Here is a 27560-nt window from a genome sequence, read left to right as displayed (position 1 = left end):
CTTCTCTTCTCACCACTGTCCTTTACACTCACTTTCTTCAGCCCCATGATAGCACACAAAAAAGTTAGTAAAAAATGTAAAAATGATGCAAGAACAAGTAAACAAGTACAGTGCATGAGATTCAACTTGATTCTGTGGGTAACACGTGAGAAAAAACGAGATGCTGGTGTTGTGCTGCTGATACTGGACCCATGCACCAATGCGCCAACTAGCGGCAGCTTCCAGAATCACGACTTGTATCTCGGAATTTTGCACGGATCTTGAACAAAAATACAGACCAAGTCACAGCCCGTATCTTAAAAATTTTTTTTTGTATGTTGGTCTGCTTGTATCTCAAGGTACCACTGTATACTATATCTTGATATGAGGCTGGGACACATAGGTATGTTAATTTAGTCAGAGCCAACAATAGTATACTTAATATTTTACCTTAGTAAAATGGGTTTCTAGCAAAGATGGAGTTTAAAAGCACCATATTTACAAATGCCTAAACAACTAGAAAGCCAAACATAAAATATAAAGCAAGTGTTCAAACACTGAGCAGAAAGCAGTGCAGGACTATTATTCCTTAGAGAAGAGAAACAAGCTAAGCCCCATACTGTGCCAACTTGTCTGAAGGAATGTTCAGGTCATAGTTTAAGGAGGTGGGACTCAAACAGAGCCTGAATATATCAGTAATTGAGAAGGCCTACACTAGGAATTCAGAGAGGCCAGAGACACAAGACTTGGTCAGGGTAGAATATCATACAGGAGGAAACTGGACAGGAACAAGATCTGGAAATCTGCATAGAGGTTCCCTCAAAACGTTGTCTACTGATGTGTGCATATGTGAAAGCAAGCTATCTGAAGTCCAGTGGTCCCAATGTTCTTTCACATATCAGCAAGTAACAGGAGCAAACCTTTTAAAGAAAGTCCATGAGAAAAGGTAAGTCAGTTATATACTTATACTTCACTTAGACCACATGTGGCTACCACTGTGGGCAAACATCTAGAAACGAAGGCCAAAAAAGGCAATGGGTGGAAAGGCAAGCCATGTAAATATAGTTTTTCACAAATGCAGAGCACACAAGCAGTCCAGAAAATAATCCGTTCTTTCTCCTCCTTTGTGCTGCTTCACTGGTTCTCACACTTGAGCCTGCCTTGGAATCACCTCGTGGGGCTGAAACACAGAATCCTAGGCTTCACCACCAGTTTCAGATTTATCAGGTCTGGAGTTGGCCTCATAATTTGCATTTCTTACATGTTCCCAGGTAGGCATTGGTGTTGCTGGTTTGAGGAGTATACTGAGCCACTACCGTACTCTGTTTCTGGAAACAATATCACTTTCAGACTACTGTAATTGCTTTCTTTAAGCAAAGGTCCATTCCAAAACTGTTATGAATTTCAGCCTGAAAACAGGAATTAAATAAACAGTGAAGACACTCGTATTTTAGGCAGTTTCATTGTTCATCTCACAATAATCTGTTTTGAGTAAACTGGTGTTGACTAAAAATGTAACTGCATATGTATGAGCCAGTTTTGACTATCAATTTTTAAGAAGATGGTCATGTGTGATTATTTTCATCTTAAGCTTTAAAGCACACTTTTGAATTTTATTCCTTCAATATAGAAGACCTCTTAAACTAGATATATATGCTATAAATAATAAAGGGGGTGGAATGACAAATTTTACTACATTAAAAATTTAAAAGTCTGGGTACCAAGGCAAAGATATTTTCAACACATGTGGTCAATAAAGAATGAATATTCAAACATCTAAAGAATCTCTACAAAAAAAAAAAAAAGATGCTCCCTTAGAAAAAATGGGCAAAAGAGATGAACAGTCACAGAAGAGCTAAGAAAATGGTCTTAGAAATACAAAAGACTGTCACATATATATGTACAGACATGTTCAAAACTGTTCACAAATGTATTATTTGTGATAGAAATTAAGAGTAGTATCTAAATGTTAATAGAATAGTTAAATAAATCATGGTATACTTATGCTATAAATACTATTAAGCAATAAAAATTAATTAACTAGAGCTATACAAATCAAAATGAATACATCTCATAATTAAAAAACAAAAATTAAAATGCATATAATTTGATATAATTAATATAAAGAATACTATAAATAACTTAATAATATAACCATATGTAGACAAGTACAAAGAAATGCATGGAGTGATATATTCCAAATTTAGCAATATGATTAATCCTGCAAGGGAAGGAAGGGTGAAATCAGAAAGAGAAAGAGTTTCTCCTGCCTTGCAAAAATCTAGTTGTTTAAGCTGGAAGTTGCACACTGGTATTTGTTGTATTATTCTTTATACATTTTCGTATGTTTTAAAAAGTCATAACATGTATGTATTTTAAAGATTTTATTTTCTGTTGAAATGACTGAATAATCTTCATAACAAAGGCCCAGACATAAGATTTGAATAAAGTATTCATTTAGTCAATATAGTCAAGCCCAAGCCAACTGCTAAAGAAAGGAAGCATTTATTGTAGGTGTTACCATGAAATGGGGAAGCACTGTTCTCTCTTAGAGCAGAACACTACCTTTCTGTTCTTCCAAAACACTGCTCTAAACTCCTGTTTCTTCCACATCTATACAGAAGACACTGTTAATAAGCCAATATTATCTACTTCCACATTTTAGGAGAAACTATAACATATTTATTTTTAGAAATGAACTACAACATAGAAAGTGTATACATATTTGCACTACACATATTTTTTTCTTCTTTTTCCAAGTGAGAGGAGAGATAGAGAGACAGACACCCACATGCGCCCCAAATGGGATCCAGCCAGCAACTCCCACCTGGGGCTGATGCTTTTGGCCAGCTAGGGCAGATGCTCACAATTGAGCTATTTTTAGTGCCTGAGGTAGAGGCTCCACAGAGCCATCCTCAGCACCAGGGGTCAATGCACTCAAATCAACTGAGCCATGGTTGAGGCAGGGGAACAGAGAGAGAGAGAGAGAAAGAAGGGGATGGGGATGGGAATGGGTGGAGGGCAGACGGTTGCCTCTCCTGTGTGCACTGATGGGGAATGGAACCTGGGACATCCACAGGCCAGGCCAATGCTCTTCCACTGAGCCAACCAGCCAGGGCCTGAGCTATATTTTTAAAGTGTCCAAAACTCCCTTTGAAGATAAACAATGCTAGAATTCTAATAGCATGCCATTCATAGAATTACTAAAACCTGAACACTAAAGGTTATACTGTGTTGTGGCAAAAAACTTAATCAGCACTAAAGCATACTTCAAAGTCCACCTCTTCCAGAAGTCTTCACTAACCATTTCAGACCCCAGTGACTTTTTTCCTTTTGCAACAATTGTTGGAGTACTCATCCCCTGAACCACTGACTCTGGCTCTTAATAATGATCTGCTTTTGTCTTTTCTTTCTGTCAGGATTAATTTCCTTGGGGGCCAGAGGATATGTCATCTTCCCCTCTTTCACTCCTCCACTAACATCCTCATGCAGGTCTGAATAAGTATATCCAACAGAAGAACTAAGGGCCAGACTTCAGAATGACAAACCAGCAGGCTGAATCCAGCTCTACCCTTTCCCAGTTGAATGACAGAATGATTATATCTCACTTTGTCCATAAAAGGAAAAATATAGCTGACCCTTGAACAACACATGGTTTAGGGGGTATATGTAACATTCTCATAAAGTTGTTTTAAAGACCAAAGTGAATCATGTTGAAAAGCATGTATGATGGTACTGGTAAACATGCTCAAGAATTATTATTTCTATCACTACTAGTGCCAGTACTACTATTATAGCTATGCTGTTACACTACCATTTGAGGGAAGAAATGAGTCTAGGAACCACATAATGTCTAATTTTGTACTCTTGTACCCAATTTTATTAGTTTAACCACTACATTGACCATTGTCTTCCTTGACAGCCAATTAGCTTGAATGCAAATGCAGTTCTGGTATAACTAGAAAAACAGTTATTCTGTGCGCAAATGTTCACTTTTCTAGAAAGGGTAATTGTTTAGTGAACAAAAGCTTCTATCATAATTGCTGTTAGTAATTAAAATTTACATTGACCTTGTGTCAGTGATATCCCTAGTGAATTATTTTAATTACAATATATTTTGTAAAAATTATAAAGACATTTTCATACATCTACTACAAATACAGGTTCTTCTAAACACATGTCATGCCTTCCCAAAAACAGAAAATAAATAAACCATTCATTTCACCATTATTCTCCATGTCAAGGATATTTGCAACATTTCTGTATTTAGCAATGATAGATTTATAATATTCAGCTGAAAGCTCCTTCGTGATTAAAATATATTTTAAAGAAAATTAAAAATAAATTGAAATAACTGTGGGATTTTTCAGGCACTCTGACCAAACATGATTCTGCAGATTTAAATTTAGAAGTTTGACACAGCACTAACTGCTGACAGCATTATCTGATCTGAGTAGACGTGCAAACATTCAACAACAAAAAGCATGTGTCAATAATTCAGAGGTCTAGAGCCAACTCTCTTGGGTTAGGAAAGTGTATCTTTTTATTTTTTTCCTATATCTCAAGACACTTTTTTGCTCTGAAGCTATTCTTTCCTCTCTAGCCTTCCAGGAGACAGATCACCTGTTACAATCAGATGTTCTGCAGACTTCAGTTTTAATCCATTCAAATCAGGCAGCCAGCTAGCTCGATTTGCAAGTCACTCAACTACAGAAGACAGCAATCAGTCCAGACACTCGGCACTCCCTGCATCCCCAGTAATCTTGACCCCCTAATTCCCTTCAAGTGGATGAATGAGGTGTTCTTAAACTAACCTTGAGAATTCTATCTAGGCAGGTAACATGCTTCTTAGATACTATTCATGCTGGCAGGCAAGCTGAGATCCTAGTGCCCTTCTGGCCAAACTTAACCTCCTACTGGTAGTGCCTAAATACATGGGCATTTCTGCCTCCCTCGATGCCTTACATCCTCTTCATCCACTAAGTCTAAAAATCATACTAACACAGAAACAGTCAACTAGCTGGGGTTGCGGTCACTCTAAGACAAAGGTCTTGTAGCTGTCAATCAGATATCTAGATATCTGATTGGCTACAATGAGCCCATAAACAATTATTTGTTGTTACTTTAAAATAAACCTTTACCCACCAAACTGGGACCTTAAGTTATTAGAAATTGAAGCCAGTGATAGAGAACATTGTTTTCAATTTCAGTAACATTTTTTAATCTGAGAATTCTAATATTTCACTTCAGGAATTCAGCTCAGATAACTCTTCTGTCAGAAAATAGCGTTGCAGTACAAGGAAATTAACTGACCAATTAATTTATGAACCTGCAGTATAAAAAAAGAATGATTCATAAATTTGGCCAGCTGTATCTTTCTTCTGTTCAAAAAACTAAGAAGCATCTCATTGTACTTTCTGACAGAAACATAAACATGATGCTAATTCATTCATTTATTCAACAAGTAATTTTTTATCACCAGCTATGTCTAGTGAATATAGCAGAAATAAATTCTTAAGCTCATACTGTTCACATTCTAGTGGTGGGGAGTCACAAAATAAATAAGCAAAACATTGGTAAGCAAATTGTGATAAATACAGCTAAAAAAACTAATTCAGGTAGGATGGAGAGAGAAAGGATTGGATGCAATGGTAAATACAGTAATCAAGAAAGGCTTCAATCAGCAAACGACTTAAGCAAAGATGCAAAGGGAGGTGAGGGAGGAAGTTAGCCTGATATGGAAGTGTGGAACAGCAGCCAAGGAGAGGGAAGCTGACTGGCCAGAGGCAGGGGCTGAGATCCATAGAGGACATCCCCCAGCACCATCTTATTTGACACACACAATAATGCTCTATAGTATTAGGGTAGTTATTATATCCATACTAACAACGAGAGGCTGAGGCTCAACCATGTTATCACTTGCCCAATGTCACATAGTAAGCAGCAGTGCTGACACTAGTTTTTTCCACCGCACCAACTGCCACACTGGGGTCCAATTCTGTGTACTGAAACTTGTCAGAATCAACCAATTAAACCAGACTGTCCCAAAGGGAGACTGTAACGGTGATCGTTCTGGAGACATCATGTGGAACTGCTGAAGGAAGAGAAGACCTGGAGGAGCACCACATTTGAAGGGCTGCCAGACAGAAGAGGGAGAGAGGTATTCACTATCTCCAGAAGGCAGAACTAACCAATACATGGAAATTAGAGACAAATTTCCAGTGCATAGATGAATAAAACATCCAGTGATAGGAGCTGTCCAGCAATGGAATGAGCTCTCGTCAAGTTGTAAAACTCCAATTACTGGAGTTACTCAAGCAGACTGACTGGCCATCGGTCCGAGACGAAGAAGGATTTCAGGACGTCACTGCATGCAGTAGAGGCTACACAAACTGACAGATACCTTTTCCAAGTCTGAGTCGTGATTACACAAGCACCAGCAGTGCAAGGTGGCAGTTAAAAGTTCCAGTTGTGAAGTCAGAAAGTTTGGCTAAAATGCAGTTTCCACCACTTACCAGCTATGTACACTTAACCTCTACAAAGCTCAGTTTGCTTATATGAAAAATGAGAACTATAATAGAAGCTACCTCATAGAGGCTGTTGTGAGGATTAAATGAAATAACCCATGTAAAGGACTTAACACAGTGCCTGGCACATAGTAAAAGCTCATTAAAACTTAGCTTATAGATATGTATATTTAGGAGCACGTGTATAAAATGTGTGTGTGCATGTTTGTATAACTGTATGAAAATCTGTTTCTCTATCTCTGTTTCCATTTTCACTCAGAAGTTCAATGTCCCCAAAGCTGAGTCCTTGAAGCACAGTAAATTATAAGATACTAACAATAATAATAAACACTTAAATAGTCATCATCTTAGCCTATTTATTTCCTATTATGTCACTCTTTGTTACAAGAAAATATGCAGAAAAATTCATCCTTTAAACATGTGAGACACCAATTTAAAACTTATGAAAGGAAATAGGAATGTTTTATTTAGAAAATTAAATTTAATACAGTGACATTGATCAAAAACAGTACATAGGATTCAGGTAAATGATCCTATAACATTTGAACTGTTGATTATAATGTATACCATTCACCCAAAGTTAAATCATTTGCCATCACCATATACTTGACCATCTATACTCCCTTCTCCCCACCCCTCCCCCACATCACCCTCCCCCTGGTAAGTATTTCACTTTTATCTATGTCCATGACTCTCAGTTTTATATCACACCTATGTGTGAAATCATACAGTTTTTAGCTTTTTCTGATTTATTTCACTCAGTGTAACGTTCTCAATGTCTACCCATATTGTAAATGGCAATATGTCATGATTTCTCATGGCTGAGTAGTATTCCATTGCATATATATACCACATTTTCTTTATTCAATCCTCTATCGAGGGACACTTTGGTTGTTTCCATGTTTTGGCTGCTGTGAATAATGCTGCAATGAACATGGGGGTGCATGGGCCTTTACATACCAATGTTTTTGAGTTTTGGGGGTAGATACCCAGTAGAGGTATTGCTGGGACAGATGGTAGTTCCAAGCTTAATTTTCTGAGGAACTACCATACTTTCTTCCATAATGGTTGTACTAATTTGCATTCCCACCAGCAGTGAATAAGGGCTCCTTTTTCTCCATAACCTCTCCAACACTTGTTACCTGTCTTGTTGATAATAGCCATTCTAACAGGTGTGAGATAATTATCTCATTGTAGTTTTGATTTGCATTTCTTCAATAGCTAGGGAAGATGAGCATCTTTTCATATATCTGTTGGCAATTTGTACGTGCTCTTGGGAGAAGTGTCTGTTCAGGTCCTCTCCCCAAATATTAGAATGTTTGGTAGAATTCACTAGTATAGCCATCTGGTCCTAGACTTTTATTTTTGGAGGTTTTTGATAGTTGTTTCTATTTCCTCCCTGCTTATGTCCATTTAGTTTTTCCACTTATTCGTGACTCAGTCTAGGTAGACTGTATTCTTCTAGGAATTTATCAATTTATTCTAGATTGTTGAGGTTTTTTTCCTTTTTTGGTGACAGAGACAGAGAGAGAGGCAGACAGACAGGAAGGGAAAGGTGAGAAGCATGAATTCTTTGTTTCGGCAACTTAGTTGTACACCGCTTGCTTTTTCATATGTGCCTTGACCAGGTGGATACAGCAGAGCAAGTGGCCCCTTTCTCAAGCCAGTGACCTTGGGCTTCAAGCCAGTGACATTTGGGCTCAAGCCAGTGACCATGGGGTCATGTGTATGATCCCATGCTCAAGCCAGCGACACTGCGCTCAAGCCGGATAAGCCCACGCTCAAGCTGATGACCTTGGGGTTTTGAACCTGGGTCCTCTGTGTCCCTGTCCAATACTCTATCCACAGCACCACCACCACCTGGTCAGTCTAGGTTGTTGAGTTTGTGGTATATAATCTCTCATGATATTGTACTATGATTCTTTGTATATCTATAACATCTGTGGTAATTTTCCTCTTTCATTTTGGATTTTGTTTATACAAGTCCTTCCTCTTTTTTCCTTAGTGAGGCTATCCAGTGGTTTGCCAATTTTATTAATCTTTTCAAAGAACCAGCTCTTTGTTGTATTAATTTTTTCTATAATTTTTGTTCTCTATTTCATTTAGTTCTGCTCTAATTTTTACTATTTCCTGTCTTCTGCTGATTTTGGGTTGCCTTTGTTCTTTTTCTAGTTCCTTAAGATGTGATGTTAGGTTGTTTACTTGGGATCTCTCTTGTTTCTTGATATAAACATGTAATAAGATAAACTTTCCTCTTATTACTGCTTTCACTGCAGACCAGGAATTTTGGTATGTCGTCATTTTCATTTGTCTGTATATATATTTTGATCTCTGCTTTTATTTCTTCTTTGACCCAGTTATTCTTTAGAAGTATGTCATTTAATTTTCACATTTCTGTGGGTTTCCTTACTTATTTTATGTAGTTGAATTAAAACCGTATTGTCAGAAAATGTGCTTGGTATAATTTCAATCTTTCTAATTTTGTTGATGTTAGTTTTGTTGCCTAACGTATGGTCTACCCTTGAGAATGTTCCATCCACATTGGAGAATATATAACCTGGTGTTTTGGGATGAAATTTTGTATAAATGTCTATTATGTCCATTTGGTCTAGTATGTTGTTTAAGGCTGATATTTCTTTATTGATTTTCTGTCTGGATGCTTGATCTAGAATCGGCAATGCTGTGTTGAAATCTCCAAGCATGACTATCGTTTTGTCTACTTCTAATTTTAAATCAGTTAGTTAGTAGATGTCTTTTATGTTTTGCTGTTCCCTAGTTCTGTGCATATATATTAAGAAGTGTTATGACTTCTTGATACAGTGTCCCCTTTATCATTATGAAATGTCGATCTTTGTCTCTGGGTACCTTTGTTGTCTTAAAGTCAGTGTTGTCAGATATGAGTATGGCTACACCTACTTTTCTTTAAATGTTATTTGCTTGGAGAATTGTTTTCCAACCTATCACTTTGAGTCTACTTCTGTCCTTGCAGCTTAGATGTGTCTCCTGAAGGCAGCATATGGTTGGCTTTTGCTTTTTGATTCAATCTGCTATTCTTTACGTCTTTATTGGTGAGTTCAGTCCATTTACATTTAGGGTAAGTACTGAGGCTTGAAGATTTCCTATAGCCATTTTATGTTTTGTTTTCTAGTAGCTGTATGTCTTGTTTGGTTTTACTGTTTTCTGTTTCTGTCAGTTGTTTTTGTTTGGTGGTATTTCATACTTCTATCCTATTTCATCTTCTTTTATGCTGTGTGTTTCAGTAGTGGCTTTTCATGGGTGGTTACTATTAGGTTATTAAAAGAAAAATGTTCATATATACAAGAGTCCTTTGTCTTACGAGTACTTCTGTACTCTATCCTCCTTTGCTACTGTAGATATTTATCTTCTTCCCTTTTAGGTTATTGTTGTCACAAATTATTCTTGTTTTTATTGTGACCTTGGTGAGCTTGCTTTTACTTGTAGTTTTGATTTGTTTTGTTCTTTGTGCCTGGTTGAATAACCTCTTGAGTATTTCCTGCAGTGGTGGTTTTCTGGTGATAAATTTCCTCACCTTCTGTATGTCTGCAAAAGTTTTTATTTCTCCTTCATATTTGGAGGATAACTTTGATGAATATAGTACTGTCTGGTAATTCCTCTCTTTCAATACTTCGAATGTTTGGGTCCACTCTCTGGCTTGTCGAGTTTCTGCTGAGAAATCTGATGATTATGGGCCTTCCTTTATATGTTATGTTCTTTTCCAAGTTTCCTTGATGATTCTTCCTTTGTTATTGATTTTTCACAATTTTTTATGATGAGCCTTGGTGAAGGTCTGTTTGGGTTTAGGTAACTCAGAGTTATGTTTGCTTCTTGGACTGAAGGCTCTAAATCATTCCATAGGCTTGGGAAATTCACATCAATTATTTGTTTGAATAATCTCCCATTCCCTTATCCCTCTCTTCTTCTTCTGATATACCCATTAGTCTTATATTGTTCTTTCTGATTGAATCAGATAATTCTTGGAGAATGCTCTCATTTTTTAAAATTGGTGAGTCTCTCTCCTTTTCTCTCTGTAGCATCTCTAGTTGCCTTTCACTGATGTCACTGATTCTTTCCTCTTTCTGGTTTGCTTTATTAAACTTGCTACCTCAATTTATAATTCATATATTGAGTTCTTCACTCTGTTTTTAAATTTTTAATCTCCTTGATGAGCTCATTAAGTTGCCTATTGGTGTTTTCTTGCATCTTGTTAGTAATTTAAGAACTTCAGTTTTGAATTCTCTATCATTAAACTCCAAGGTTTCCATGTGCTTGAGATTTTTTTTCTGGAGATTTTTCATGGGTTTTTTTTTTTCATGTTTTTTCTGAACTATGTCCCTGTCTTTGTAGCCATGGTATTTAATTTCTTCTTCCTTGATAGCATTTGAGAGAGGTATTGTTAAGAATGCTAACCAAAAAAAAAAAAGCCCTAAAAATTAAAATTAAATACAATAAAAATATTAAAATTTAGAATGACAAGTAAAAAGTAAAAACCACAGAAAACAAAGATAGAAAAACAATAAAAAATCAAAAATAATACACCCACTAAAATATAAGAAAAAATATAAAAATTAAAGAAAATGAAATTCAGCCCTGGCCAGCTGGCTCAGTGGTAGAGCGTCAGCCAGTGTGTGGATGCCTTGGGTTCGATTCCTTGTCAGGGCACACAGGAGAAGCAACCATGTGCTTCTCGACCATTCCCCCCTCTCCTTTCTTTCTCTTCCCCTCCTGCAGCCAAGGGTCCACTGGAACAAAGCTGACCCAGGCGCTGAGGATGGCTTCCTGGCCTCCACCTCAGGTGCTAGAATAGCTCTGGTTGCAATGGAGAAATGCTCCAGATGGGCAGAGCATCATCCCCTAGTGGACTTGCCAGGTGGATCCGGGTCGGGCGCATGTGGCAATCTGTCTCTTTGCCTCCCTGCCTCTCACTTCTGAAAAGTAAGTAAGGAAGTAAGGAAGTAAGGAAGTAAGGAAGTAAGGAAGTAAGGAAGTAAGGAAGTAAGGAAGGAAGGAAGGAAGGAAGGAAGGAAGGAAGGAAGGAAGAAAGAAAATGTAATCCAAAATAGAAAAAAGAAAGATCAGAAAAAATAAGTTTTTGCTTTGTCAGGTTACTGTTTTCTTTCAGTAGATGTCACTGTATTAGAAGATTTAGCTCTGTGAAATTCCTGGGCTGACCTCCAGTAAGATGTTGCTGTTGCAGCCTGACCAGGTGGTGGCGCAGTGGATAGAGCGTCGGACTGGGATGCAGGGGTCCCAGGTTCGAGACCCTTAGGTCACCAGCTTGAGCGCGGGTTCATCTGGTTTGAGCAAAATCCCACCAGCTTGAACCCAAGGTCGCTGGCTCCAGCAAGGGGTTACTTGGTCTGCTGAAGGCCTGGGGTCGAGGCACATATGAGAAAGCAATCAATGAACAACTAACGTGTTGCAACGGGCAATGAAAAACTAATGATTGATTCTTCTCATCTCTCTCCATCCCTGTCTATCCCTCTCTCTGACTCACTCTCTGTCTCTGTAAAAAAAAAAAAAAAAAATGTTGCTGTTGCAATGATGCAGGTGGGGCCGCAATTCTATTGGTGGGTTGGACTTGACAGCTTCAGCTACAGCTTCCACTGTCCAGCTTTACCACTTTGGATTTCCAGCTTTCTGGCTCTAGCAATGCTTATCTCAGGCCTCAAGGCACTCCTCACCATGTCTTAGCAGACCAGGGGACCAGACATAGGCCACTTCTGTTCTTCAGGGGAGAGAGTGACTCTGGAGAGCTAGCTGTGGAGTTTGTCTCTGCAACTCTCCATATCCATGAGCTGAGGGAGGTGGGATCTGACAGGCTGGTGGTTACACTTTAATTTTCTCTGTTTCTGCCCAGTGCAGATTTCAGGCAGACCGGGGGAAAACTGGCCATGACCCCATGCTCTGCTGCTGCTTTGGTTTAGTTCTCACTCCCCCACTTTTTTATCTCACCACTCCTCCTGACATAGGAGACCCAGTCACTCCAGGTTTCCTTCTCCACACCCCTCAGACTAAAACCGAGACAGTCTGAGCTTCCCTCCTTCCCACAGTACAGCAGAGGGGAAAAAAGCAGTCACTCTGGGTTTGTCTTCTCTCTGGAGCCAACCACAAATGCATTTTATCTTCCTCCTCCCATTTCAACCTGTCCCACCTTTAGTCCATTCAACACATGTATCTTTAAGGCTTGACTGTAAGCCCAGCTTGGGTTCCTTCACTGTGTTATATTGTTCAATTTGTTGAAATTTCAAGGGGACAGATCAGGAATATCTCTCATGCCACCATTTCTCTCAACATGCTCTTTTTATGTCCAACATTTTCTTAATTGAAACAACTATTAAAAATTCAGAGACTTTCAAGCATGAAAAAGAATGTCTAACAATCTGCACCTCTATTTTAATGGGTGTGTATATGCAAGTAATCAGGTGTACATGTGCATCATGTATGCACACAAACACAGACAAACTTTCCTTTTTTTTTTTTTTTTTTTTTTTTTGTATTTTTCTGAAGCTGGAAACGGGGAGGCAGTCAGACAGACTCCCACATATGCCTGACCGGGATCATCCCGGCACGTCCACCAGGGGGCGACGCTCTGCCCATCCAGGGCATTACTCTGCTGCAACCAGAGCCATTCTAGCGCCTGAGGCAGAGGCCACAGAGCCATCCTCAGCGCCCGGGCCAACTTTGCTCCAATGGAGCCTCGGCTGCAGGAGGGGAAGAGAGAGACAGAGAGGAAGGAGAAAGGGAAGGGTGGAGAAGCAGATGGATGTTTCTCCTGTGTGCCCTGGCCAGGAATCAAACCTGGGACTCCCGCACGCCAGGCTGACACTTTACCACTGAGCCAACAGGCCAGGGCCCAAACTTTCCATTTTTAAGTTAAGGAGCTAAGCTGGAAAGCCCACTATTACTTTTAAATTATTTCTTAATAAGCAAAATGATTTAATATTTTTTGTTAGGGTCAAGTATTTTATGCATATGTGTCTGTATTAACATAAAGTGAAAGAAATAACTATAGAAAGGTGCATCTTTATACTGGAATCTGAAAATGCTTCAGATAGTGGAGAATGAGTTACAATTTTAGGTGGCTCTGTCATCATTCTTTTGTCATTCTGGATAAACTGACATTTATTATTCATTGGAAAAACATTCAAAAATGGACCTGAATGATAAAAGAAATCCTTTACTTTAGGAAAAAAGTAGGCAATGCCACTATATTTTATATCTGCAATAGGGTTCTCAATGCTTTTAGAAAGTCATAGAATAATATATTATAGAAAAGGAAAAATTACTTTCAATAACAGTATTTTTATGATATATGTATGGATTTATATGCATCATATTTGATCCTTTGAATAACCTTGTGACTTAACTACTATTATCCATTGTTTTTGAACATGCAAACAGGGGCTTGGGGAATAACTTGCTCAAAGTCACAAAGTAAGAAATAAAATTTGATTCTAAAACCTTTTATCTGTCTGTATTGTCTGTCATGTGGATATATTAAATTACCATATTTTGGCACAAGCTGTTTTTTTTTTTAATTTTTTTAAAGATTTTATTTATTCATTATAGAGAGGGGAGAGAGAGAGAGAAAGAGAGAGAGAAGCGGGAGGAGCAAGAAGCTCCCATATTTGCCTTGACCAGGCAAGCCCAGGGTTTTGAACCAGCAACCTCAGCGTTTCCAGGTTGACGCTTTATCCACTGCACCACCACAGGTCAGGCCGGCACAAACTGTTTTAATAGATTCCAAGTATAACAAATTTTATGTAAAACCAAAACTATGTTAAATATATGTCATGGGCTCTTAAGAGCTTGGTGTCAGAAGGGGTGATCCAGTCTATTACCTGATTATAGAATCAGGAGTCCAACTCAGTCTCCAAGGATATTACAGTATTGAAAATTTGATTACCTAATAATCCATTCTTAGAAACTCCTTCTAGACACTAATAACTTCTACTTATTAATCCAACATCTACCCATGAAAGAAAAACTTTATAATGTTCACTTTGCCAAATCACCCTCCAAGGATTGGAAGTGAGCAATCATGCTCTCCCCTTGTAAAATCCCCATACCCATTTTTAATTACATCATATTATGATGTTATGAGCCTCTCTTCATTGTGGCAGCCACTTCTGATCAATCTCTGATTTGTCAAAGTCTGAAAGAAATCTTCAGAGTGACACCCAGCACTACACCTCCAATTTAGAAACATAGTCACACTGCTTGAATCTTTCTCTTAATGCCACCCGAGATGATATTAAGTTGTTGAATAGTCAAGCCTCAGTGCTAGCTCAGATGGACATAATAAACACCTTTTTTTAAATTTTTTTTTTACAAAAATTGCTTTTAAGCTAGATCTATAGACATACAACTGATTCTGTTAAGAAAGAAAAACACTGCCCCCTCTAGCTTCCCTTCTCTCTGCTGCTCACAGAAATCCTAGCCACAGAGTACTCTTGCTGCTCTTCGAACAAACCACACACTCTCATAAGGGTGAGCCTTTGGTCAGGATGTTTAAACTCTGACAGAAACACTCTTCCTCAATCCCGTCTGCAGACTCTCCACTCACCCTTTAAGGCAAGTTCAGTTGCCCCTATTTGATGTCCTCTAGATTCCCTTCTTTCTTCCTCACAATGGCTCTATTAACTTTATTTCTATAGCAATCTAGAACCATTCTTATCACTAAGTAGTAACAATGGCCATTTGGGAGTCTCTCTCCCCTACCAGACAGCAAGTGAGCTCAGCAGAGGCATGGACTGTGCTTTCATCTTTTATTTCTGGCATTGGGTTCAGTGGAAAAGATTAAGTCATAATATAGATCAGGGGTCCCCAAACTTTTTACACAGGGGGCCAGTTCACTGTCCCTCAGACCGTTGGAGGGCCGGACTATAAAAAAAACTATAAAAAAATCCCTATGCACACTGCACATATCTTATTTTAAAGTAAGAAAACAAAACGGTAACAAATACAATATTTAACATAAAGAACAAGAAAATTTAAATCAACAAACTGACCAGTATTTCAATGGGAACTATGGGCCTGCTTTTGGCTAATGAGATGGTCAATATGCTCCTCTCACTGACCACCAATGAAAGAGGTGCCCCTCCGGAAGTGCAGCGGGGGCCGGATGAATGGCCTCAGGGGGCCGCATGCGGCCCGCGGTCTGTAGTTTGGGGACCCCTGATATAGATGAAGGACTATGATGAAGGGTTAGAAGTGAAACAGTTCACAGAAAGGAGACATTAATTGCAGTTAAGGGATCACAGAAAGCTCCATGAAGAAGACAGTATGTAAGAGAAGACAGGCAAAGTGAAGGACAGTTAGTGATATAGAAATGAGGGCCCGGCTGGCAATATGGACAAAGGGGAAATTCATCAGCAGGGATAAGGAAAGCCCTGAGCCTGGGTAGAATATGGAGCCTCAGAGCCTCTCTTGAACAGCTCTGCATACCAGACACTACGCATTCACTTTACATTTAGCACTTCACTGAATTACCTCATTTAATAATTCAGTGATGTAGGATTTAGTATTTTTAAAGCTAAGGAAACTAAAGTTCAGAGAGAATAGACTTCTCAAGGATACCTAGTTAGCAAGTGGTATAACTGATTTTTTTTAAATATTCATTTTTCTACACATGTTCTTTCTACAATACAGATCCTGGGTTGGGGGTAGAATTACAGGTCCTATGGATGGACTTAGGCCTCCCTAAACTGCCCTGTGGTCATCCTGTGCAACTTCAATGATGATCTCAGAATCACAGGCACACATATACACACACTTCCAGGCACACTAACACCAAAAGTACTGTTAAATGAGAGGGGTTTCTCTTCAAAGACTCTCAGTGAGAGAGGAAAAAGTAATGCCCAATCAACCCTAAAAATCCCTAAAAGTTATTGAAAATACATCTTGAAGAGGCAAGAATAGCATTAGAGCTCGGAGAGCAGGTCTAGGGGCCAAACATCTTAGCTCCTTACTAATGGTGTGACCTCAGGTTACTCAACCTTTCTGTGTCTCAGTCTGTCCATCTAAAATGGGAATCACGTATTTAACTTATAAAATTACTGAAGAGATTGAATTAGTTGAAGCATGTGACCTCTATGAATCCTTCAGGCACACAGTACATACTCGGTGCAATGTTTGGTCCACTTGAGACTAGTATGTGGCTATGATTCAATCTCAGGCCAACATCTCCAAAACCTATACCTCCACCTGGGTCTTACTATACATCCATTAAGAGTTCCTGGAAAAGAAACATGTGTCTGATGTGAAAAGAGGATTGAGAACCTCTGCAACAGTCCTGGACTATCTGAAGAATGAGTAGAAGTCAGAGGCAAAGAGAGGGCAGAAGAGCACTTGAGATAGGGTGGATAAAAGAGCAGACAGCAGATAGCAGCATGGATCTCCTTGACTAAAGAATAAGGTATTTTACAGAAGAAAAGTTGGGATCTTGAAAGTGAGTCAGAGGACTTTGAACTTACTGCAGTAAGATGGCTGGAAACAGGGGTCATTGTCTGAGTGGATGAGTGAAATGATCCCAGTGGTGTTTTAGGAAGAGCATTAATCTGGATAGGAATGGAATCAAGGGACTTCTGGCACCCTTTACAATAAAAAAGGGCTGGAGGGAGAATGAGGCCAGGATGCCGAATGTGTGCACAAAACTATGGGAAGCACTGAGAGATGCTTGTGCAATGTCAGGGCTTGCTGCCAGACTGGAAAGAAAGAGGGAAAGTGATAAAAGACTTGAATATCATTCCAATGTTAGGTTGGTAAAGTGATGGACCCCAGTCAAAAACACATACTGAAAATATTGGAAAGTACAAACTGTACAAAATAATGTATATGAAATATTTACTCAGACCACTGAACTATTCTCTGAAGTTATTGCCTTAATTCTTTGCTGAACCTTAGCTTTTATCAATGAGATGAAAATGAGGTAAGCACATTAGTAATTAAAGAAACCAGGTTCCTGCCATGTAGTTTGAGTCAGTACTGTTTTCAGAGATCTTATACAGTAGTCATATTTTTAGAATATACTGTGAAACTGGAGTTTGTCTATTCTTTACATCAGCAATCTAGTATAAAATGTACTGCCAGGCGTTTTGAGCTGAAACGGTTGCTTCGTTAGCTATCCACGGTTGTGCTATAGTTATTTGCACTCAAGCTACACTTAGTATCACAAGCCTGACCTGTGGTAGCACAGTGGATAAAGCATCAACCTGGAAGTGCTGAGGTTGCTGATTCAAAACCCTGGGCTTGCCTGGTCAAGGCACATATGGGAGTTGATGCTTCCAGCTCCTCCCCCCTTCTCTCCTCTCCCTCTCTCTCTCTCTCTCTCTCTCTCTCTCTCTCTTCCTCTCCTCTCTAAAATGAATAAATAAAAAAATTTTTTAAAGTATCACAATATGGGTTTTGGGGAACTGATTTTGATGAGAATTTACTGGAAATAAATATAATTTTAAAAACTTATTCCTTAAATAGATGAAACAGTTCTTAGTAATTAATAAATAGATAGATGAATGATGGATAGTGGATGACATTTTAAATTAAAAAGCACAATTCTGCTCTGACTGGTTAGCTCAGTTGGTTAGAGTGTCATCCCAAAACAACAAGGTTGCAGGTTCGATCCCCAATCAGGGCACACATGCAAAGTGACCAATGAATGCAAAACTAAGTTAAACTACAAATAAATGCTTCCCTTCCTCCTCCCCTCTTTTTTCCTTCCTCTCTCCATCTCTCTAAACTCAATCAATAAAAACAAATTAAAAAAAATATTAAGGCCTGGCCAGATAGCTCAGTTGGTTGGAGCATCGTGCTGAAGTGCACAAGTTGCCAGTTTGATCCCAGGTCGGGGCATATACACGAACAGCTTGATGTTCCTGTCTCTCTGCATCTCCCTCAGAAAAAAAAAAAAAAAAAAAGACAACTTTACAAGAGTAGGTTATTTAGAAACCATAATTATAAAAGAAATAAATTGCTTTTTGGAAGCAGCAAGTTCTTGAGAACTATGTGTTTTGTTCTCTATTATAAAAAGGCAGAATGTCATGAGTAACTTTCATTCTGCCAACAAACGTTCAACACCATTTATTGGTTGTGCCAGACATTAGATACGAGGATAACCCTCTGTTAGGAGCTTTGCTTCTAGGGAAAGGTCAATAAATAAGAAAATAAATAAAATACAAACTAATGCATGAATAACAGAGCTGTAGATAAAGCACACAAACAGTACAGAAAAGAAAAGCAGTTTTCATCTACCACTGCTCCAAAAGATAAAAAGAAATGGACCATATACAATCAGCTATCGTAAAACCCGCTTTGAAGAATTTGAAAAGAATCACAAGTATGTTTTGTTTCGTTTTTAATAATGCAACAGAAGGCATGAGAAAAGGAGCAGCCTCTGAAATATATTTCCTAACCATTATATTAAAGATTAAGAATGTCAACATCTCTCTTTACAACAATCAAAATTACTTTCTAATGAGTTGTTTTCATTTTTTTATTCATCCAGATTAAACCAAAGCACACATTAAATACAAGAGGATTTATTTTCCAGATTTCTGCCATGGTGAAAGCAATCTAACAAAAAATGAAATGGGGAATGAGCTCACTGAATAAATCAGAAAGAAGAATTAAAGAACCTGAGAGAGATTTTGGAGGCCTGTTAAAAAATATATTGGACTTTCATTTAAAAAACTGACTGAAATGAATGGTACACTTAAGAGCATTCTCCAGAACATTTCCTTAAAGTAAATTTGATTAACAACCATAAAATACTCCATTACAATACACTATTTTGTTATATTTCCAAAATGTAAGAGGTACAGTAATGGGTATAAGCACAGAGTGAATGTCAAGAAAGAAAAGGAACAAATAATAAGCATCTCTAAGTGTACTGATATCTGCTGTCAGATTTTAAATCTAAATAAAAAGTTGAGCAAATACTTTCAACACTGCCTCCTTAAGTATTAAAAGGATGATTAGTGTACTTTTGATAATTGAGGAAAAGCAAAAAAAAAAAAAAAATTGGATAGCTGACAGCCCTCTAAAGACCTGAAATTTGTAAACTACTTTACACTCTTGATAGAAGCCCTTTAAATATGAACAAATCCAACAGTAAGAAAAAAAATTAAACCATCATCAAAGACAACCGTACATACGATGTGACACTTAACTTAGCAGAGGTGGAAGGCACAGAGTGGGGCTGAATCATGTTCCCCTGACATTAGCAACGCAAGGAAGAAAGAGGTGCTGATCCTCCTCATAGTCATTCCTTGGAGGTAGTAAGCCCCCTGACATTAGCAACGCAAGGAAGGAAGAGGTGCTGATCCTCCTCATATTCATTCCTTGGAGGTAGTAAGCCTTCTAGATAAAGTATTCATGCTTATGCCCAACTCAAGCATGATCAGTCAACTCACAAAAAGAGATTCTGTTCTAGACACTCTACTTCAAAGAGAAATAATAAAAAAAAAACCTCAAAATCCTGTTTCCTGAAGAACAGAGGAATGAAATATAAATTGGACTTGTTCCATTACCCAAAGGGACAAGTCAAGGACACTGGATGCAAGTTGCATATACATATTCTATCAGTCAGATGTGTCTAAAGGTAACAGTTTAAGGAGTAGGGAGTTTGCTGTTGTGTAAGGTGTTTAAGTACAGAGAGGTATGATAGGGATTGAGTAAAATGTATCCAAACTCTAAACAGAAAAGTTAAGTGGCTCACTTGAAAATCTTATGATTACAAGAAATAGAAACCGTAGTCACTAACTTTGAAGGACTTAACAGTGACAGACAATAGGTGTTTCTGTAAAAGTGGTAAGAATACTATATCCATCAGGTTCCAAGCAGAAAGCTCACTGTACCTCAAATTGGATAACATGAAGAGAGTTTAATAAAGAGACTATTTCTAAAAGTGAGGGCAACTTAAAGGGGTAACACAATGTCCCAGGGGCTGGTAATAATAGCAATAATAGCATCCTTCCCCTGGAGGAAGCCCTGGAACCGAAGGGATGAGAGGAGGGAGCAGTGACCAGAACTGAGAGAGCATGGTGAGGAGAGGACCCCCTGACAGGAGCTGAGACTTTTCATCCTACTGGATAATTCTCATGACTGTGGAGGGAGCAGGGACTGGTGTTAGCCTGTGTGAAGGGGTAGGGAGAAGATCTGGAGGGCCAAAAGGAAGATAATTTAGCACAAATGGTAACAAAGTCCTAGATTGGTAACAGATTGGAATACAATCTTTCTCAGGTCTCTTCCAAACTATGTCATACTCTGTGCACTTTTACCGGTGGAGAGTCGCAAACCTACTGTTCTTTACTATCGTGTACAGCACCAGCTTTTTTTCATTCCTAGATTTGTTCTCTGAATGAAGCATTCCAATATAGCAGTATCACAGAATACATACTATAGGACCTGAAAATCTGAAAATGGAACCGTCTAACTTACCTTAGCCAAATAATTTTCCATCAGATATCCTTGCTCTTCATTCCTTGATTTAAAAAATGTTTAATTATCTCCTACTTGTCAGGCACTGTGCTATACACAGGGACACAGCACTTAACAAGATAAAACCACCTCTGTCTTCATAGAGCTTTCAGCTGACTATCACTGGTTACAATCCATAATGCTCTCTACTCAGTAAATGAATCTCAGAAGTGCTATAGATCAGAGGTCGGCAAACTATGGCCCACAGGCCAAATCTCAGTGGCCTTGCTTCTATAAACCATGTTTTATTGAAACAGCCGTGTACATTCACTGTCATTCCTTTGGTGATACAACTTCAGAGCTGAATAGTTGCTACAGAAACAGCATGGCCTGAAAAGCCTGAAATATTTTCTATCTGGCCCTATACAGAAAAAGTCTGTGAACACCTGCTCTAAATAAAACCAATGCTTTAAGACTTTATATTATAGAACACATATTATCACTCATAAAACATCCCTCCTTGGGTGTCCCAGTTACAAACCAAGTTATGAAGGGAGCTGTCTTCCTGCAGGGTTGTATACCTACTGTTACAAGTTTTGTTTTGTTTTTCTTCTTTCATTGAAAAGGCAGATGATAAAAAAAAAGTAATATAAAGTTAAGGTCTTCTATTAACAGTTAACTCTGTTAAGATGATATTCACATTGTCTCATATGTAGTCTTTTGATTGATTAGAGTTCTTCTATATCACAAGAGGCCCATTTTTACAAAAGGTCCTTTACTTCGAATCACACCAAACAAATTTTGACAGAGGTGACTTTAGGCTATTAAACTGTACAATAAAATTGATTTGAAAAGCACTTAGCCAACACTCAAGTGCTATTATATAAATGCAAAATCCTAGCAGCAATAGTACCTTTCCTTCCCTGTAGATAGAAATGTGAGTGGATACTTATTCCCCAGTCACTTGACCCAGAGAGCATTAAAATTTAAAATGAAAGGGGAAAATACTAGCTTCAATTGACTAAAATTCCTGTTAAAAAATTGACTGGATCCATGCTAGCTGTGGTTCCTTGCAGGCATCCCCAAACTGCGGCCCCCTGAAGCCATTTATTCGGCCCCCTGCCGTATTTCTGGAAGGGGTACCTCTTTCATTGGTGGTCAATGAGAGGAGCACTGTATGTGGCGGCCCTCCAACGGTCTGAGGGACAGTGAACTGGCCCCCTGTGTAAAAAGTTTGGGGACCCCTGCTTCAAAGGATGCCAAGAGGCTAAGTCAGTGGCAGCTGTGGCTGGCTATTTACTTGCCATTCCCAAAACCCTTTCCTTTCCCTAATGGGAATCAATGTAGCATGTATACAATTAAACAGCCTCTTAGTTCATATATAGACATTATAATGCATCAATAACTGGCTTTAGAAAGACCCTCGTAAAGCCTGAATATTTTCCCACCCCCATGAACCCACTGATAAAATAAATTTCAAGTGCTCAAGAGAGAGGAGACTGAGCCCAACAGTGAAGAGAATCAGAAATTAGATGATGATAACTGGGAGGCAGCATGGGGAAGAGATAAATGACTTGGTAACAAGAGTGATCTCTTTTAAGGTACTAGCATAAACATTCTCCTTTGAAAATGCCTTCCTTAATACCCTTCAACTATCACTTTCCTCTAATACATAATACATACGCTCTTAACATTACATACACTTATTTCATAGTAGTTATTGCACCTGTTTTCCTTATTTAATTAGCTGTTGGATGTCTATGTCTCTCAGTGGCAAGTGAGTTCCATTGAGCTCATTATCTGTCTGTTCAGAAATTGCTACAGTTAACATAATGAGCACTGAAAATAAAATTAGTTGACTGACCTAAATAAATGAATGGATAGGTAAGTAAACTGGATCTTAGGCACTCTGTTAGCATATAAGAAATCTCTAGGCCCTGGCCAGTGACTCAGTGGATAGAGCGTCAGCCTGGCTTATGGACATCCAGTTCAATTCTCGGTTAAGGCACACAGGAGAAGCAACCATCTGCTTTTACCTCCACCCCTCTCCCCATTCTCTTCCTCTTCTCTTCCCACAGCCAGTGGCTCAGTTGGTCTGAGCACATCAGCCTCAGGCACTAAAAATAGCTCAATACACGAGCACTGGCCCAAGACAGTGGATGGATCCTGATTGGGGAGCATGAGAGAGTCTACCTCACTATCTCCCCTCCTCTCACCTTAAAAAAGAAAAAAGGAAGCTCTGGTTATTTTATAGCAGGGGTCCCCAAACATTTTACACAGGGGGCCAGTTCACAGTCCCTCAGACCGTTGGAGGGCCAGACTATAAAAAAAAAACAACTATAAACAAATCCCTATGCACACTGCACATATTTTAAAGTAAAAAACAAAACGGGAACAAATACAATATTTAAAATAAAGAATGAGTAAATTTAAATCAACAAACTGACCAATATTTCAATGGGAACTATGGGCTTGCTTTTGGCTAATGAGATAGAAGGTCAATGTGCTCTTTTCACTGACCACCAATGAAAGAGGTGCCCTTTCCGGAAGTATGGTGGGGGCCAGATAAATGGCCTCAGGGGGCTGCATGTGGCCCGCGGGCCGTAGTTTGGGGACCCCTGTTTTATAGTATACTCTTTTACACTAATTGCCAACTACTCCTTGTTCTTATAAACTGTGAGCTATGTTCTAATACGTAATATACACTAATTGCATACCAACTTTTTGTACCTTCTCCACCAACCAGCTCCTCTTTATTCTCAATCTATTTTTCTGTACTGACTTCTGTCTCTCAGTATATAATCATGTTCAAGTTGCTCACAGTTGTAAAACAAACAAAAACCCTCTCCAATCACCCTGCACTAGAGCTAGCTGTTCTTATGAGAGTTGAAAATAACATCAAAATTGTCAAGCCTTAAAGCTGTTTTCAAATTCTCCTCTACTTCTCTGCAATATTTTACCCTAATGACCACTCTTCTATTCTTAAAACACTCTGCTCTCTGACTTTGGTAGAGCTACTCCCTTGATTATCCTTCTAGACCAGGTATGGCCAACATACAGCCCGCGGGCTAGTGAGTTTATGTGGCCCACGATTAAATTTTTAATATTCTAAGACCTGAAACAATAAAGTACATAGAGAAAGACATAGGTACTAAACTCATGGACCTTGGTTGTAAAGAGCATTTTATGAATTTGACTCCAAAGGCAAGGGAAGTGAAGGCAAAAATAAATGAATGGGACTACATCAGACTAAGAAGTTTTTGCTCAGCAAGAGAAACTGACAACAAAATAAACAGACAGCCAACTAAATGAGAAATGATATTTTCAAACAACAGCTCAGATAAGGGCCTAATATCCAAAATATACAAAGAACTCATAAAACTCAACAACAAACAAACAATCCAATAAAAAAATGGGAAGAGGACATGAACAGACACTTCTCCCAGGAAGAAATCTAAATGGCCAACAGATATATGAAAAGATGTTCATTTTCATTAGTTATTAGAGAAATGCAAATCAAAACTGCAATGAGATACCACCTCACACCTGTTAGATTAGCTATTATTAACAAGACTGGTAATAGCAAATGCTGGAGAGGCTGTGGAGAAAAAGGAACCCTCATACACTGTTGGTGGGAATGTAAAGTAATACAACCACTATGGAAGAAAGTATGGTAGTTCCTCAAAAAACTGAAAATGGAACTACCTTATGACCCAGCAATCCCTCTACTGGGTATATACCCCCAAAACTCAGAAACACTGATACGTAAAGACACATGCAGCCCCATGTTCATTGCAGCATTGTTCACAGTGGCCAGGACATGGAAACAACCAAAAGCCCTTCATAGAAGACTGGATAAAGAAGATGTGGCACATATACACTATGGAATACTACTCAGCCATAAGAAATGATGACATCGGATCATTTACAGCAAAATGGTGGGATCTTGATAACATTATATGGAGTGAAATAAGTAAATCAAAAAAAACCAAGAACTGCATTATTCCATACGTAGGTGGGACATAAAAACGAGACTAAGAGACATTGACAAGAGTGTGGTGGTTGGGAAGGAGGGAGAGGGAAAGGGGGAGGGGGAGGGGGAGGAGCACAAAGAAAACTAGATAGAAGGTGACAGAGGACAATCTGACTTTGGGTGATGGGTATGCAACATAATTGATTGACAAGATAACCTGGACATGTTTTCTTTGAACATATGTACCCTGATTTATTGATTTCACCCTAGTAAAATTAATAAAAAAATAAAAAAAATGTTTTAATATTCTCCACTACTTTAAAATCTCAGCTACTCAGAAGCGGAAGCATCTTTGATTATTGGAAATCAAGATATTTAAGAAGATAGTGATATATGGAAAAGAATTCGCGTGTGACTAATCTAGGGTTAATTTCCAATAATTGGTCAAACGGATTCGCGATACTTCTTTATTTTTTAAAAAAAATCCACTATAAAGATTTACAACTTTTGTACTCCTCTGTACTCAATATGAACTGTTTGATGTTCAGCAGCGATGCGAAACCCACATTCTTTTAGGTGGAGTTTGCCAGTGTTCACCCAAGGTCAAACAATTCGTTATTTTTGTGGTCAAGTGTGCTGAATCAACTGGCACTGTAGCATAGACAAGAGCCACAGTTGATAACTGAAAACACGTCCAGGCTGTTTGTAAAATGAAATAATTGTTTTATTTGCAATATAACCCCTTCAAGCTCATTCTATTAAATATTATTTTGATTGATTGTGACACAGTTTGGATATTTATATGGTATGTAATTATATTTTTATTAAAATATTGTATATTAAAATTTTTTTCACTCACATTTATACATAAACAAATTACATAATAAAATTTTGTTTACTTAAATGAATCGGTTTTGTATTTAACATTTTTTAATTTTAATATTTCGTTTGGCCCGTGAAAAATGTTTTCTTTCTAATCTGGCCTGGGGCAAAAACTTGTTGGCTACGCCTGTTCTTGACCATGCCCTGTCTGTTAGTTCTAAAACCTAGTATATCAAAAATGTCTTTTTCCTCAAACCATTAGTACCTCTTGTCTTTATGACTGCATTAACCTTCTGATTGACCTCTCAGCTCCCGCCAATCCGTTTCTCACAGCGCAGTCACATCTACCTCAAAAATGCTCCAAAGTGACCTGGTGTAATTCAACTGGCTCTATTAAATTGTGATGCTGATCTTCAGCTTCAAGTGTCTTTGTATTTGTACAGCAGAGTTTAATGTACATATGGCATACGTGTGCCCTATGAAAGAGCTAAAATATTCTTTCTGATCTTCCCCACAACCATCGGACTCTCAACATCTTTACCTATGCTAACACATATTTAAGATAACATTTTCTAAGCTTTAACAAGGCCTCCAAAATACTGGTTCTGGAAATCTGGTTCCACATACTGGATTTCCTGTCATCATTGCCCTAAATGTTTCTTATGTACCTATATATTCATGTCTAACAAGCCTTGGAGAGCCTTGAATGAGGAGACGATGTGTCCCCTCTTCAACACCTACAGCACTGGACACAGTTCCTCCCATATAACTGGAGCTCAATAAAAGATCTGCTGGATGAATGGATTTGCCGTCTCTACCAATGGCCTCAAAACATGGGCCTCTCCTCCTCCAGGAAGCTTCAGGAACCATTGTGTTGGTCAAGCCAGGCTTGAACAGGCTCAGAGGAGGGGAGCTTAACAAAGCAATCCACACCCTCGTGGACGATGCCTCATAACTGAGAAGTTCCAGGGCAGCGGCGAGGGCCTCAATGGGGAAAGATAAGCCCCAGCGGTGTGTGGGGCTCCACACAGAGGCCAATGGTGCGAACCCACACCCAAGGCAGTGAGGCACTCGGGGAAGGGCGAAGCGGCGCCGTGGGGGAGGGGAGGGGTACAGGCCTGCTCCCCACCTACCTTCAGGGCTCCCGCTGCAGAGGGTGGGTGCCCTTGGTGGGGAGTCAGTGCAGGAGGCGCTGGGCGGGAAACTCTGCGCCATCCCCGGAGGCAGGAGGCTGAGTCCCGGGAGAGGCTAGGGTGAGCGGCTGCTGCCCAGCTCCCCTGAAGGGGCCCTTCGGGCCGCGCAGAAGAAGGAACCCAGGCACCACGTCCCAGAAGGCCCCGCGGCCTCGGGTCCAGCAGGCAGGGAAACGGCTCCGGGTGGTGAAGGGAAGCCGCCAGCTCTGCGTGAGAGCCCGTGCCCTGCAGCTCTTCACCGCTCCGCCAGGGAAGCGGTCGCCTGCCTCCAAACTACGCCCCCTTGTGTCTGCCGGAAGTGAAATCCAGACCTGGAAGACAAGGTTTAAAATTCCTGGGCGGGGCTTCTGAAAAGAAACATTGATTCCGTTGGGAGAGGGGGTCAATTCAAAACCCGAGGAACATGGGAGTTCTAAAACAAGTTTGCCTTTTCCAAAACTGAAATTTGACTGTTACAGTGATTTTGCTCACTTTTTAACTTTCACGTTGTACTTTTCGTCTATATTCTTTTTTTCTTTGTGTGTGTGTGTGAGAGAGAGAGAGACAGCGAGAAGGACAGACAAAAAGGGAGAGATGAGAAGCATCAATTATACTGCTCACAAAAATGAGGGGATATTTCAAAATGAATAT

At 39.1% G+C, this 27560-nt stretch overlaps 1 protein-coding gene across 1 annotated transcript in view; it reads right to left on the bottom strand.

The window, feature by feature from the left end:
* Positions 1-27168, bottom strand: part of MEI4 (meiotic double-stranded break formation protein 4) — a 187507-nt gene extending 160339 nt beyond the window's left edge. The window contains exon 1 of the mRNA XM_066252995.1: positions 26871-27168. Coding sequence (XP_066109092.1) covers positions 26871-26952 — 82 coding nt within the window. The 5' untranslated portion in view covers positions 26953-27168. The remainder of the gene's footprint in view (positions 1-26870) is intronic.
* Between the last annotated feature and the right edge of the window lie 392 nt (positions 27169-27560).

Source organism: Saccopteryx bilineata, chromosome 1 (assembly GCF_036850765.1).
Source record: "Saccopteryx bilineata isolate mSacBil1 chromosome 1, mSacBil1_pri_phased_curated, whole genome shotgun sequence".
NCBI classification, from domain to species: Eukaryota; Metazoa; Chordata; class Mammalia; order Chiroptera; family Emballonuridae; genus Saccopteryx; species Saccopteryx bilineata.
This window is presented reverse-complemented; position numbering and strand designations above follow the sequence as displayed.